This window comes from Canis lupus, chromosome 5 (genome assembly GCF_011100685.1).
Source record: "Canis lupus familiaris isolate Mischka breed German Shepherd chromosome 5, alternate assembly UU_Cfam_GSD_1.0, whole genome shotgun sequence".
Classification (NCBI taxonomy): Eukaryota; Metazoa; Chordata; class Mammalia; order Carnivora; family Canidae; genus Canis; species Canis lupus.
The window spans coordinates 16,744,164-16,756,385 of NC_049226.1; the positions used below are offsets into that span (position 1 = coordinate 16,744,164).

General features: G+C 49.7%; 1 protein-coding gene and 1 long non-coding RNA gene across 9 annotated transcripts in view; one reads left to right on the forward strand and one right to left on the reverse strand.

The window, feature by feature from the left end:
- Window positions 1–12,222, forward strand: part of SIK3 (SIK family kinase 3) — a 240,358-nt gene that overhangs the window by 222,397 nt on the left and 5,739 nt on the right. For 5 of the 8 annotated variants that reach the window (XM_038536044.1, XM_038536047.1, XM_038536048.1 and 2 more), the window contains 6 exons: window positions 1,235–1,385; window positions 2,132–2,257; window positions 2,523–2,608; window positions 3,061–3,170; window positions 4,175–4,514; window positions 5,138–6,015. In XM_038536044.1, coding sequence (XP_038391972.1) covers window positions 1,235–1,385; window positions 2,132–2,257; window positions 2,523–2,608; window positions 3,061–3,170; window positions 4,175–4,514; window positions 5,138–6,015 — 1,691 coding nt within the window. The remainder of the gene's footprint in view (window positions 1–1,234; window positions 1,386–2,131; window positions 2,258–2,522; window positions 2,609–3,060; window positions 3,171–4,174; window positions 4,515–5,137; window positions 6,016–12,222) is intronic. The other 3 variants (XM_038536049.1, XM_038536051.1, XM_038536052.1) reach the window with 1 other exon arrangement.
- Window positions 3,931–10,963, reverse strand: LOC119871806. Its single transcript, XR_005359210.1, has 3 exons — window positions 10,424–10,963; window positions 9,587–9,690; window positions 3,931–6,335 (listed from the first exon to the last, which is right to left on the reverse strand). It is a non-coding gene; the product is annotated as an uncharacterized LOC119871806 (long non-coding RNA).

Here is a 12,222-nt window from a genome sequence, read left to right on the forward strand (position 1 = left end):
TCATGCATCTTTTGTGTTACACACGTATGTTTGTGCTCATTTCATCAGTGCACCACTGTGTCAAGCTTCAGGTAGAGCCAGAAACCGAAGTCATCATTAGCAAGGAGAGGGTTCAAGGCTTGCCTGCGCGGCCACAACTCTGGACCACTCCGCACAGCCATCAGCCACCCCCCCACCCTCCCATAGCCAGACCCTCCCCGTCTGCATTGTATTTGAACTCGCTTATCAACCTGCTTCCTTAGGCACATTCTGCTTCAGTCCAGAGTGAGTAGCTGGCAAGGCGGTCCATCATTTCACCCATAGTTCAGTGTGGTATCATCTCTGCCCTGGACATGAAACCCTGATCCTTTCCATCAGCTGCTGGAATGCTGCCCTGGCAGTCTTTTATCTGCTTACCTCAACCCATAAACATCTCTTTCTGATTAGCTAACAAGGAGAGGTGTTAGCTTCTAACTCCCATGCTGTCTTACGGATTCCTTATCAACAGCTTCTTTCTTTCTTTCGGTAAGATACCAGCTCCGTTCCGACTGAGCAGTGGGATTTGGTCCACACGATTCCTCTTTCGCTGGGAGGTTGTGGGGGAGGCGTGCTACCCTGAGAAGTTAATTTTCACAGTGCCCAGCTGTATTTGCGTTGACCAGGTACGCAACGCAGGATCTTGAGGCCCACGTTCCTTAAGAGTGTGCCATCTCCATCTGGGGATCAGGAGTCCCCCTGTCATCCCGCTTGAACCTCCACCCTCCACTTTCTAGCATAAAACCTCTAACTTCTGGGCCAGGCATTGGCCACAAAGCTGATCATAGTTTTCTTCTGGTCACACGGAGAGTGCTGCTCAGGGAAAAGTGGATCAAACAATGGATTTTAGGTTTCGAAAGGCACTAGACAGACGTAATATAAAAACCAGAATTCCTATGCAGCTTGGCCCGAGGGCTACTGTGAAGCTCTTCTCTCTGACCTAGTATATTTGTAAGAACTGGATGTATTTAATCCCAGGACCTCACCGAGCTTGGAAAGTAAGCCAGCTCAAGGTAAGTGGAAATGGAAGATGTGCTGTTGGAGTTCTCTAAAGGGCAGCAGGCTAGGGACACGACCAGCCTCTGGAAATGGCGTAATGTGCAGGGCTACACATGCAGCCAGCCACCTTTGCGTTCTTCTGGAACAGCAAGCAGTCCCTGGGTGATTTGGTCAAAGGCCCTGAGTCCTTGCCCCTAACCTTCTCTTCCCATGTATTCAGCTCTACCTACAAGGACTCCAACACCCTGCACCTCCCCACGGAGCGTTTCTCTCCCGTGCGCCGGTTCTCAGATGGGGCTGCAAGCATCCAGGCCTTCAAAGCTCACCTGGAAAAGCTGGCCAACAGCAGCAGCATCAAACAGCTGCAGCAGGTAATGGGAGAGGCAGCAGGTACCTCTGGAGAAGCGTGGGGCACACAGAGCAATAGCGTGTGGAGGACCGGGGTGGCAAATCTCTGCCCTGTTCGTGTGGAGGCTCAAATCTGTAGCTTCCTAATGCTCTTTCCTTACTCGTTGGTATGTACGGCTTTCCCCAGACTCAAACGTAACCTCCCCCCGCCGCCCCACAATGAAGGGCCTAGATTTTCCTCCCGTCTCTGTAATTTTTAGAGAGGGATTTCTGGGCATGGGTTTTGGTGGGAAGCCTTAGGGAAGGTAATTCCAGCAACCTTGGCATCCTTCTCTTCTTTTCGGGCACTGGGTCTTGCTGGAGCCTGCTCGGCATGGTTGCCACCTGGCATGCTTTCTGGTGGGTGTGGAATGGTGCTCCCAGAGGAAGGAAGTGTACCTCCAGACTTCTGTAAAGGGCTGGTTTTCTTTCTGCCTTCCTCATAACCAGGCCTCAAGCAACAGGTGCTCTGTACCCAGATTTCACACTGGACACCTCCACTGGCACACAGGCCACCCTTGGTGTCTTCCATTCGTTCCCCCAGCACGGAATGTGAATGTATTTAGTACACAAATACCCATATACATGGGTTGGTTGCTCATTGAGGACACTGTTCTTCTCTTGGGGCTCTTTCCGCCCCTGAGACCTTGCAGCAGATCTGCATCTGCTGACATCACTGCATGGGGTGGGCCTGGCTGCACCCCATCTGTATTAACTGCTTTCCCTTCAGGAGTGTGAGCAGCTGCAGAAGATGTACGGGGGGCAGATTGATGAGAGAGCCCTGGAGAAGACCCAGCAGCAGCATATGTTATACCAGCAGGAGCAGCACCATCAAATCCTCCAGCAACAGATTCAAGTAGGCCTTCACTCTTTGCTCTCTCCAACTTGTTTGGAGCTTGCTTGCAGGCTGATTTGCCTGTGAATTTTCAAGGAGATCACACAGGGCAGAGTGGAGTTATGTTTATGGTTGACATGTTTGAGTAAAGGTAATCAGACTTTTTGATGAACCACAAAAGTGTAAACCTGGGTCACAGAGAGTTCTTCCTGTTTCTTCCCTTCCTGAGAATAGCTCTGCTTAATCTTCAAGCTCACAGATATTCTTCTTTCCCCCATATGTTTAGGATTCCATCTGTCCTCCTCAGCCATCTTCACCTCTTCAGGCTGCCTGTGAAAATCAGCCAGCCCTCCTTACCCACCAGCTCCAGAGGTAAGGAATCACTTGTTTCATACCTAATGTGTTGTCTCCGTAGCTTGCCGTCCTTGGCCTGCTTGTCATGGGAGAGGTTGACTACTTCATCTGGGGAGAACCTCTGTGAAAAGCAGAGAGAGCAATTTAAATGTTAGCTGCCTCCATGAGATCCTGACTGGATCCAGTCCTGTGCCACTTCCTTTCCTTAGCCTGACAGACAAAGTAAACTGACAGTCATACAGGCCAGGACACAGGCCTCCATGACCTCTGCCTCTCTTGGTCTGGGAAACTAAGATGTAGATAGGTCTTACATGCATTGTGGTGGGTGGTGTAGGTATGTTTTTCTAGCCTGGAGGCCTAGCAAAACTTAAAAAAAAAAGTTCCTGCTGATGCGTAGTGTATGAGAGTAACATTAGGGTTGTACTGTCACCTCAGGAAATTTACTTATCTGGTTTTGTTGTTTTTTTAAGGTTAAGGATTCAGCCTTCGAGCCCACCCCCCAACCACCCTAACAACCATCTCTTCAGACCACCCAGTAATAGTCCTCCCCCCATGAGCAGTGCCATGATCCAGTCTCACGGTGAGTGTCGAGGTTTGCGCTGAACCATGATAAGCCACTTGGAGAATATCAGTCCTGGTCTTGAGCGTCAAAGGCCACAATAGTAGTTAAGGGTATAGGCTCTAGAGCCAGACAGCCCTGGTGTGAATCTGGGTCCCACCAGTGCCTAAGCCATACAGCCTCAGGTAAGTGACTTCACTTCTGCATGCCTTAGGCTCTTCAAATATAAAATAAGGATAATAATGGTATTTAATAATAAATATACAAAGAGCACTTAGCCTCTGGCACAAGATAGTTCTTGGTAAAGGTTAACTGTTATTTATATTTTCAATAAAACCCCCTCCAACACTACCAAGTAAAAAGCTGCTACCAAAACCTGCCTACTGTCATGCCTCCAGTTGGTTCTCCATGGTATATGTGAGATCCTCTCTTGTGGGTGTTTAGGAGGAGGCTGAGATGACTTTACCTGAATTGGTATGGGTCTTCAGAGACCGGTGATCTGAAGATTTAGTATTCCCCAAACTGGTAATCTGTTAAGTAATGCCACGTGATCTAGATCCCTTGAGGAGTCTAGATTGGTCTCTGGGCCCTCCCTACTCGATGTGGAGTCCCCTGCCAACCATATCAGCAGGAAAAGTAGAGTCTCAGGTCCCCCTCCAGACGTGTTGAATCATAATTTGCATATCAGCAAGATCACTGGGCCATTTGTCTGTATGTACATTTGAGTTTGATAAGTTCTGCCCTAGATCAGAGCTACTCAAAGAATAACCCAGGACCAGCTTTCAGAGCAATTTATTGAAAAATCCACATTCTGGGGGCCCCACCTGGACCCCACCCAGAATTCTGTGGATAAGACCCAGAAATCTGTGTTTGAACAAGTTCTTCAGATGAGTCTTCCACATGCTAAAGTTTGCAAAGTACTCATCTAGATGGTGTCCGGTGTGAGCATCCTCGTCAGCTCCTGCTGCTTCCAGTCAGCAGGTGCCCCAGGGTATTTGGTCACTCCGAGGTTCCTCTCTCTCCAGGCGCTGCCTCGCCCTCCCAGTTTCCAGGCTTACCGTCCCGCGGTGCAGTCTACCAGCAGCAGCCCGAGAGCTGCTCCCCACCTCCCAACGTGGCCCTAAGCTGCCTGGGCATACAGCAGCCCCCCCAGTCACAGCAGGTGACCATCCAAGTACAGGAGCCCGTTGACATGCTCAGCAACATGCCGGGGACTGCTGCAGGCTCTGCCGGGCGCAGCATCTCCATTAGCCCCAGCGCCAGTCAGATTCAGATGCAGCACCGCACCAACCTGATGGCCGCCTTCAGCTACGGGCACCGGCCCTTGTCCAAGCAGCTGAGTGCCGACAGCGCGGAGGCGCACAGGTGAGGCTGCATGAAGTCACCGGCCGTCTGTCTAGGTGATCCATGTGGGAGGAAGGCCCTTTAGCTAGGCGAGAGAGAAGTGGAGGAGAGTGAGTCTGGCCGGTGGGGGCTTGTCTCACCCTTTCTAAAATCAAGGGAGTGGGGTTGGAATGAACTTGAAACCTGTTTACTGACCAAGATCAAAGTGCTGCTAATGAGACAGAGAAGGAAAATGCCAGAGCTGCCTTCCTCTCTGCAAAGAAGAAAACAGCCTGGTAGAGGAATTTCTAAAAATGCCAGTTCTCCTTGTTTATTTTTTTTACAATTTTTTCCCCTCTGTCACTGTTACTCTAAGAGCTTGGTGCTTCTTGGTAGCTCAGATAATACTGTCAAGTAGGCCAAGTGGCTGTCTTCAGGCTGGATCTGGAGCTGTCCCCCACACAGTGCCCTAAGTCCCCTGGAAATTACTGGAGAAGTGAATGAGGATGAGTTGGGAGGCCACATGCATCCTCGTCTTCCCATCACACCCCACTTCCCTGTCCCAGGGGGCTCCCTACCCAGAAGGGGGTAGTAGCTGTTTCCCAGGGGAGTCTAACACGCTTGGTACATAGATGCCCGGTACTCACTCCCTTTTGTGTCTGCAGCTTGAACGTGAATCGGTTCTCCCCTGCTCACTACGACCAGGCGCATTTACACCCCCACCTGTTTTCGGACCAGTCCCGGGGTTCCCCCAGCAGCTACAGCCCTTCAACAGGAGCGGGGTTCCCTCCAGCCCAAGCCCTGAAAGTCCCTCCACTTGACCAATTCCCCACCTTCCCTCCCAGTGCACACCAGCAGCCACCGCACTACACGGCGTCGGCCCTGCAGCAGGCCCTGCTGTCTCCCACGCCGCCAGACTATACGAGACACCAGCAGGTACCCCACATCCTCCAGGGACTGCTCTCTCCCCGGCATTCGCTCAGCGGCCACTCGGACATCCGGCTGCCCCCGGCAGAGTTCGCCCAGCTTGTTAAAAGGCAGCGGCAGCAGCAACAGCAGCAGCACCAGGAATACCAGGAGTTGTTCCGGCACATGAATCAGGGGGACGCAGGGAGCCTGGCTCCCAGCCTCGGGGGACAGACCATGACAGAGCGCCAGGCTTTACCATATCCAAACGCTGACTCGTATCACCACCAGCACACCAGCCCCCAGCATCTCCTACAGATCCGGGCCCAGGAGTGCATGTCCCAGGCCTCGTCCCCCAGCCCAGCCCATGGTTACACTCACCAGCCGGCCCTCATGCGCTCCGAGAGCATGGAGGAGGAGTGCTCCTGTGAGGCGGCCAAGGACGGCTTTGCAGACAGAAAGAGCTCAAATACAGTGACCAAAGCTTGCCATGACAGCCCCCTGCTCTTGAGTACTGGCGGACCTGGGGACCCCGAGTCTTTACTGGGAACTGTGAGTCACGCGCAGGAGTTGGGGCTGCATCCCTACCGACATCAGCCAGCCGCTGCATTCAGTAGGAATAAGGTGTCTAGCCGAGGTAAGAGCCTCTCAGAGTGAGAGCCCTGGGCCAGTCTGCCCTAACTCACTGAACTCGGGGACAGCGTCCTTTTCTAGCCAGGGCTCTGTGTTCCTAAGAGAAAAAGAATTCCTAAAAAGACCTTCAGGACCTTATGGGGGAGAAGGATATAGGAGGTGGGTGCTGGTCCATAGTGGGTCTGCTTTCAAAATTAAGAGAGAGCGATAGAAAATTAGCACTTACATAACCCAGTGGGTAAGAGCAGTTCCCATTTCTCCTATACATACCATGGTTCCTTGGAATCCAGAACTTCCAGTCTCCAAAATAGCTTGCTTTAACCTCTGCAGTGGAACAAAAATCAGCCAATGCTGAGGAAATACAATTTTGTGCAAATGGTGTTGGACCAAGAGTCAAAAAAGCCCCTCAGTTCTAGACTCTCCTGGATCACGAATGCCATAACCTTGTCACTTAAACCCTCACGTCTTGTTTCTCCTCTGTGAAAAATGGGCAGGAGGAATAATGATACTTTGCAGAATATTTGGGAAGATAAAAACGTGCACATATTTGCTGTGTTAATGCGTAATGCATACGCACACGTGCCTGTGAGAATGGGAGCAGCACTTGCTACCCCGCAAGCGTGATGGAAATGTAAAGTGTTACCATTACTCCGCTCCTCTCACGAATATGCTCACTACAGAATATCCCCGCGTCATAAGGGATCCGCTGTGTTTTCCTGCATCACTTTATATAATGCATGAGCACATTCATTTCCATCCTGAAGGAGACTAGGGTGACCAGCAGTGAGTCATACTCAGAACATCTTCCATTGTTATCCTTGCATTCATCTGAGACGAAAACTGCACTGACATCCAAGCCATCAACATAGATCACGGAAAATGAGTCTGTCCAGAAAATACACAACCTTAAAACCACACATACTTTCTGTCCTCCCTCTCGAGGAGCTGCCCACATCTCCTGTCCTGTCCTTTAAGGTCAACACACAAATTCCTGGGGATTAGGTCCCGTGGAACAGAGCAGAATGGAAAGCCTTGCTCTGAGTCAGTTTTTGAAGATGACTTGGTGCTTTCCAGTTGTGCTTATTAATGCGGATAGGGAGGGATGTGTGGTGGCCTAAAACAGTTAAAAATCATGACCTTTTGAGCAGATGGGTGCCATCCAGCTCAGAGGCCTGCACCAGTCAGACACACTGTGTTCACCTGTGGCTGCTGTATTTTGAGGTGGACATCAGATGGTAGGAGATTTCAGAACCAGGTCATATGTGCAATGGCTGACAGACCTGGCAATGTTTAGGCTTGGGAGAAAAACAAAAACAAAAACAAAACAAAACAAAAAAAACCAAAGAGAACCATCATAAGTAGGTGGGAGAAGGGATTAGACTTTTTAGGGGTCCGTATTATGTGTCAGGACCATGATCAAGGTAAAGATGTCAGCAAATATCAACTCCTGAGGAAGACCTTAAGAACTTTCTAGAATAAGCTGCCTCAGCAGCCTAGGAGCTTTCTGGCACTGGGCGTGTTCCAGCAGAGCCAGGATGATAGTATCAGGGATACCGTGGAAAAGCTTCCTGAGTGAATGAAAGCTTTCGCCAGATTAGCATACTATTATAGCTGGCATAAAAAGGAAGAGAGCGGCTAATGTCTCTATAGTGCTTTCTGTGTGCCAGACACCCACTGCTATTCACATACAAGTTCATTTGATCCTCCAACAACCCTATAAGGCAGTAACTCTTCCTGTCCCCATTTTACCAATGAGAAGAATGAGGCACAGATGAAGTAACTTGCCCCTGAGGTCAGCAGCTGTGAAGTGGCGTCCGAACCCAGGAGTTAGTCCGTTCTCTACAGGAGATGCTGAGTAAGCACATCCTGGGTGTGCAGGGCAGTGAGGCCAGGACAGAGCTGAGCAAGCAGGGTACACTCCCTGCTCCCCCCACCACCACCACCTCATCCTGGATTGTTGTGCATGAAAACACCTTTTTAATTGTTTTTCTTCAAAACATTCAAAAGTTCTCACTTCTCCTCAGTCTTGCCTCCTGTGTGAAGGGGCGGGGGGGCTTGAATTCGCCTGTGCCCCATAATTGTCAGAGGAACCCCCTGCTCAGCAGACTTGCTGGTCTCCTTGGTATCTTCAGTGAGGTAGGATATAGTTGGCTGGTACAGGTGCTTTGGGAACGCCAGAAAGGGGAGAGTGTTCCCAGAGGAATGGGAATTTCCAGCAATAAGTGGCATTTGAGTCGGGTCTTTGGTGGATGAAGAGGAATTCACCATTTGGATGTAGGGAGAAGCAAGAGGAAAGACCAAGGGGCAGGGTGCCTTGGCTTTGTTCTGGGGAGAAAGCAAGTAGGGTAGGTGGGTTTGAAAAGTGTAGTGCACATGAAGGAAAGAGTAGGGGCTAAGCACAGAGACTTTTTTCTTTCCACTTGTAAAACACTAATTTATTAAAGTTTAGGACAATTATGTGTTCTGTAATAGCATGCAGTATGTTTTTACTTTAGATGCAGACGTAAAGGGAGTACAACCCTTAAATGCAAACGGGAATTGTATCTGATACTTAATAGACCCAAAGTCCATAGCAGCAGTAAAAATTAAATTGGCTTGGAATACCATTTTACAGATTGTTTCTATGTGGGCAGAGGTTTTCAAAGGTCCAGAGCATGATCTGGATCCAGCTACAGGGTACCACAGGAAGTCTGAGGCCTTCCTTCCAGCCAGAACTTCACGGTTCTGATTCTTCTGACAAACCTGCCCTACTTCTCCCAGCCGGGTTACTCTCATTATTTCTGTTCTCCCCCTTTTTTCTCCCTACCTTGTCCCATCTACCACCATCAGCCAATGATCCCCTACAGACACCTTTTCTGGTCTCTGGAAGAATCAAGCCATAAGTATATCCCTAAAGCTTTTAGCTCAGCACTACCCACAATGTGCTCATGATCAGGTTTGCCAGTACCTTCCCCCCTCCAAAAGCCCTCTTTTTTCTTAATTTCCTTTCCTGACCTTTTCTAGAAACTATAATCTTAGCTCCTGCCCTGATTGCTAATACATTGTAGAGAAGATTCTCCCTTCTTTCTACCCAGTTGATGCTAAACTTACTTTTTTTTTTTTTTTTTAAGATTTATTTATTCATGAGACACAGAGAGGCAGAGACATAGGCAGGGGGAGAAGCAGGCTCCCTGCAGGGGGGCTCAGTGCAGGACTCGATCCTGGGACTCCAGGATCACGCCCTGAGCTGAAGGCAGACGCCCAACCACTGAGCCACCCAGGTGTCCCAAACTTACTCTTTAACTTAGCTATGGAGTATGCCTTTTCTTGCTTGAATATTATTCATCTCATCTCTTTCTAACATCTACTCCTATTTTGTGACTTCCAAAGCCACATCTACAATTGTCTTTAACGAATAAATCCCCAAGTTTATTAGTGTGATTTTATAACCCAATATAGTGAGATAACGCAATAGGCATTATCTCACTCCTGGCCTCAGGGAGCCCCACTCTGCTTAAGAGTTCCAGTCACCTGAAGGCATGGACATCTGTGTGTTTAAAATGATGTCTACCCTGAGGTGTCCCCATTGTCCTTACCTTAGACAACATGAGCTTCCTCTCTGACCATGGGCCTGGCACATGACCTCTCCTCTCCTCCCTTTCTTCATCTGTGTAACAAAGGACATTAAGCTAAATGCCCCCTAAGAGAAGGAAAGTAGAGTTCATGACTATAGTACTTCTGCTTGAGGCTCTCAGCTCGGTTACTCTTTTCTTATTTTTCACAACCACCATATATATAATATATATATATATTACAATCCATGTTACGGTAAAGACTGTGTATCCACCATCTTTTCCTTCTTTAATCTGATGTGATTCTCTTAAAACCTTGGGAGCTCATTGCGTTATCTTACCAAAGAACCACCAGATAATTTGCTGTCACTTTTACCAAGGTTATAAAGCTATGCTCCCACCCCCACCATCCCCCCCCCCCACAACCCTGCAGGCCGGGGTGGGGGTAGGGTGTCTCGTACTTGTTGATCTCTTTGGATAGAAAGGAATGCCTGCTGGCTTGAGTAATACATGAGTCCATTCCCAAGACCCTTCATTTGTTATTTCCATGACAGCAGATTCAGCAGCTTACAGAATGACTAGGTTGCACAAGATGGTCCTGTAGGAGCTGTGAAGAATGCTGGGATGAAAAGATAAAGAACCTGCCCTCAGGGAGCTTATACTCTACAGGGGGTGGGGGGGAAGGTGGAGACAAGCTCATAAACAGTGTTGGCCGGAAGTTCTACAAAATGTGCTGTAAGAGGAATAATTATTAAAGAACAGAGCTGGCGTGGTCTTCCTGAAATTTCATCAGGGTAGGTGAACAGGGATCACTGGTGATAGTCCAGGGGTTTGAATGCCACATACCAGTGCCCACGTTACCTGTGTCCTTTGTGGCTGCTTGCTACCAGTCAGGATGGGGCCAGGCCCTGCCGCCGGAGTGCTAGAGGTGCAGCCCACGTGCGGAGAACTTCCAGGGCTGTCCGAGCCCCAGGCTGCCTGCGATCTTCTGTGGCATTACATACACTTGATTTTTTTACTTGGCAAATAACTAAGTACAACAGCATAACCATTTTACACAGTGAGATTACTCGCTGAGCTCACAAAGAAAACCACATCCTCTCCCCCAGAGCTTCGTCAGCTTCAGCAATATCTGTGGACTCAGGCCTTACAGAGGGCTGAGATAGTGACAGGCCGGGAGGGTCCACCCTTCAGAACCTTTGGAGGGGTAATCTGCACACATGTCATTTTTTTTTCCTCTCTCCTTTTCTCTTAAAGCCCAGTAAATGAGTAAGGGCGAGTCAACATTGACAGATTCAATAGAGAGTTGTGCAAGCTGCCCTGGAGTCCCCCGGGCGGGTGGGTGGTGTGCACCCGTGTCCCTCTGTGTATTTGCCCCCTGCGTGATCAGATGGCTGCCCCATTCACCCCCACCCCCTCCCTCAGACTTTCTCAGCTTGACTTTGGTCAGTGCCCGAGAACGCTTGCTCACAGATGGCCTCTTCCCGTTATTTCTATGTCCTTCCATGAGTTTGACAGTCCCTCTCGCTGCTGATCTGGCATAAGGGACCACAGACCGGAGCCTGGATTTCCTGTCCCTTGGTCAGTAGGTCAGTCACCTTACCTGCCCCCACTGACACACACACACCCCTCTCACTGGTCAGCAGGTCTCTGTGGAGTGTCCCAAAGGACTGGTGATTCAGGACTGGACTCAGCATCCTTATTATTATTTTTTTTTTAGCATCCTTATTAAAACTAATACTATGCTCCTATAATCCCTTACAGTTTATTAAGGAGCCTTTCACCTGTGATGTCTTTTGAGCCCGCCAACAGCCCTCATCTTTCTGATGGGGAAATGGTTTAGATTACGTGTGTTAGCCAGACTCGTGCACTTCTGGGGACGGAGCTGGACCCTGACTTTAAGGGCTCGGACTGCCCCCACTGCCCAGGTTTCCATTCCTCCCATCAGGCCTCCTCTCCCCGGGTCTGCACCATGCACACATGTCTACAAAGCAGAAGCTGTCAGCCCTCCCGGCTCTTTGGCCTTGGATTATACGGAAACTTGGTTGCCTGACTCCTCTTAATCTGCTTTGTTTTCATCTGGTTTTTAACTTCTATTTGTCTCTCCTAAACCAGAGGAAATTCAATCAATCTCCTACACCAATCTCTGGAAATTCAAGTGTCAGTAACTCATTGGTTTCCTTACACACAGGTAAATTGTCCCCACAGTTTTGGAAGCAGGGTTTCCTTGTTCGTTTTTGACAGTTGGCTCAGCACACCCTGAGCATGCAGAACCAACACCAGTGAGTGTAAGTCACCTCAGTCTTTGTTTCTGCTTACAGTGCACCAACCCCTTTCAGGAGTAAGTCCCACTTTACCCGTACGCTGAGGCCCAGTGAAGTCAGGGGGCTTGCCCAAGGTCCCAGTCCTCAGGACCCCAGCGCATGCCTCTCTGACCCCATGGCTTGTGTCTCCTGAGCTCCAGGCCGGGGAGTCAGGAAGGCTCATGTGTGATTTCCCAAGCAATGGCTGGCTGTGCCGTGCTGGCACTTGTCAGGTGTGGTGGCCCCAAACTCCAGGGCTGGGAAGAAAGCAACAAGGGGAACAGGATCCACACGACCTTCCCAGCAGCAGGGCCAAGATGAGGGTGGGTGTTTGGGTTTGGAGAAACCCCCCCCCAC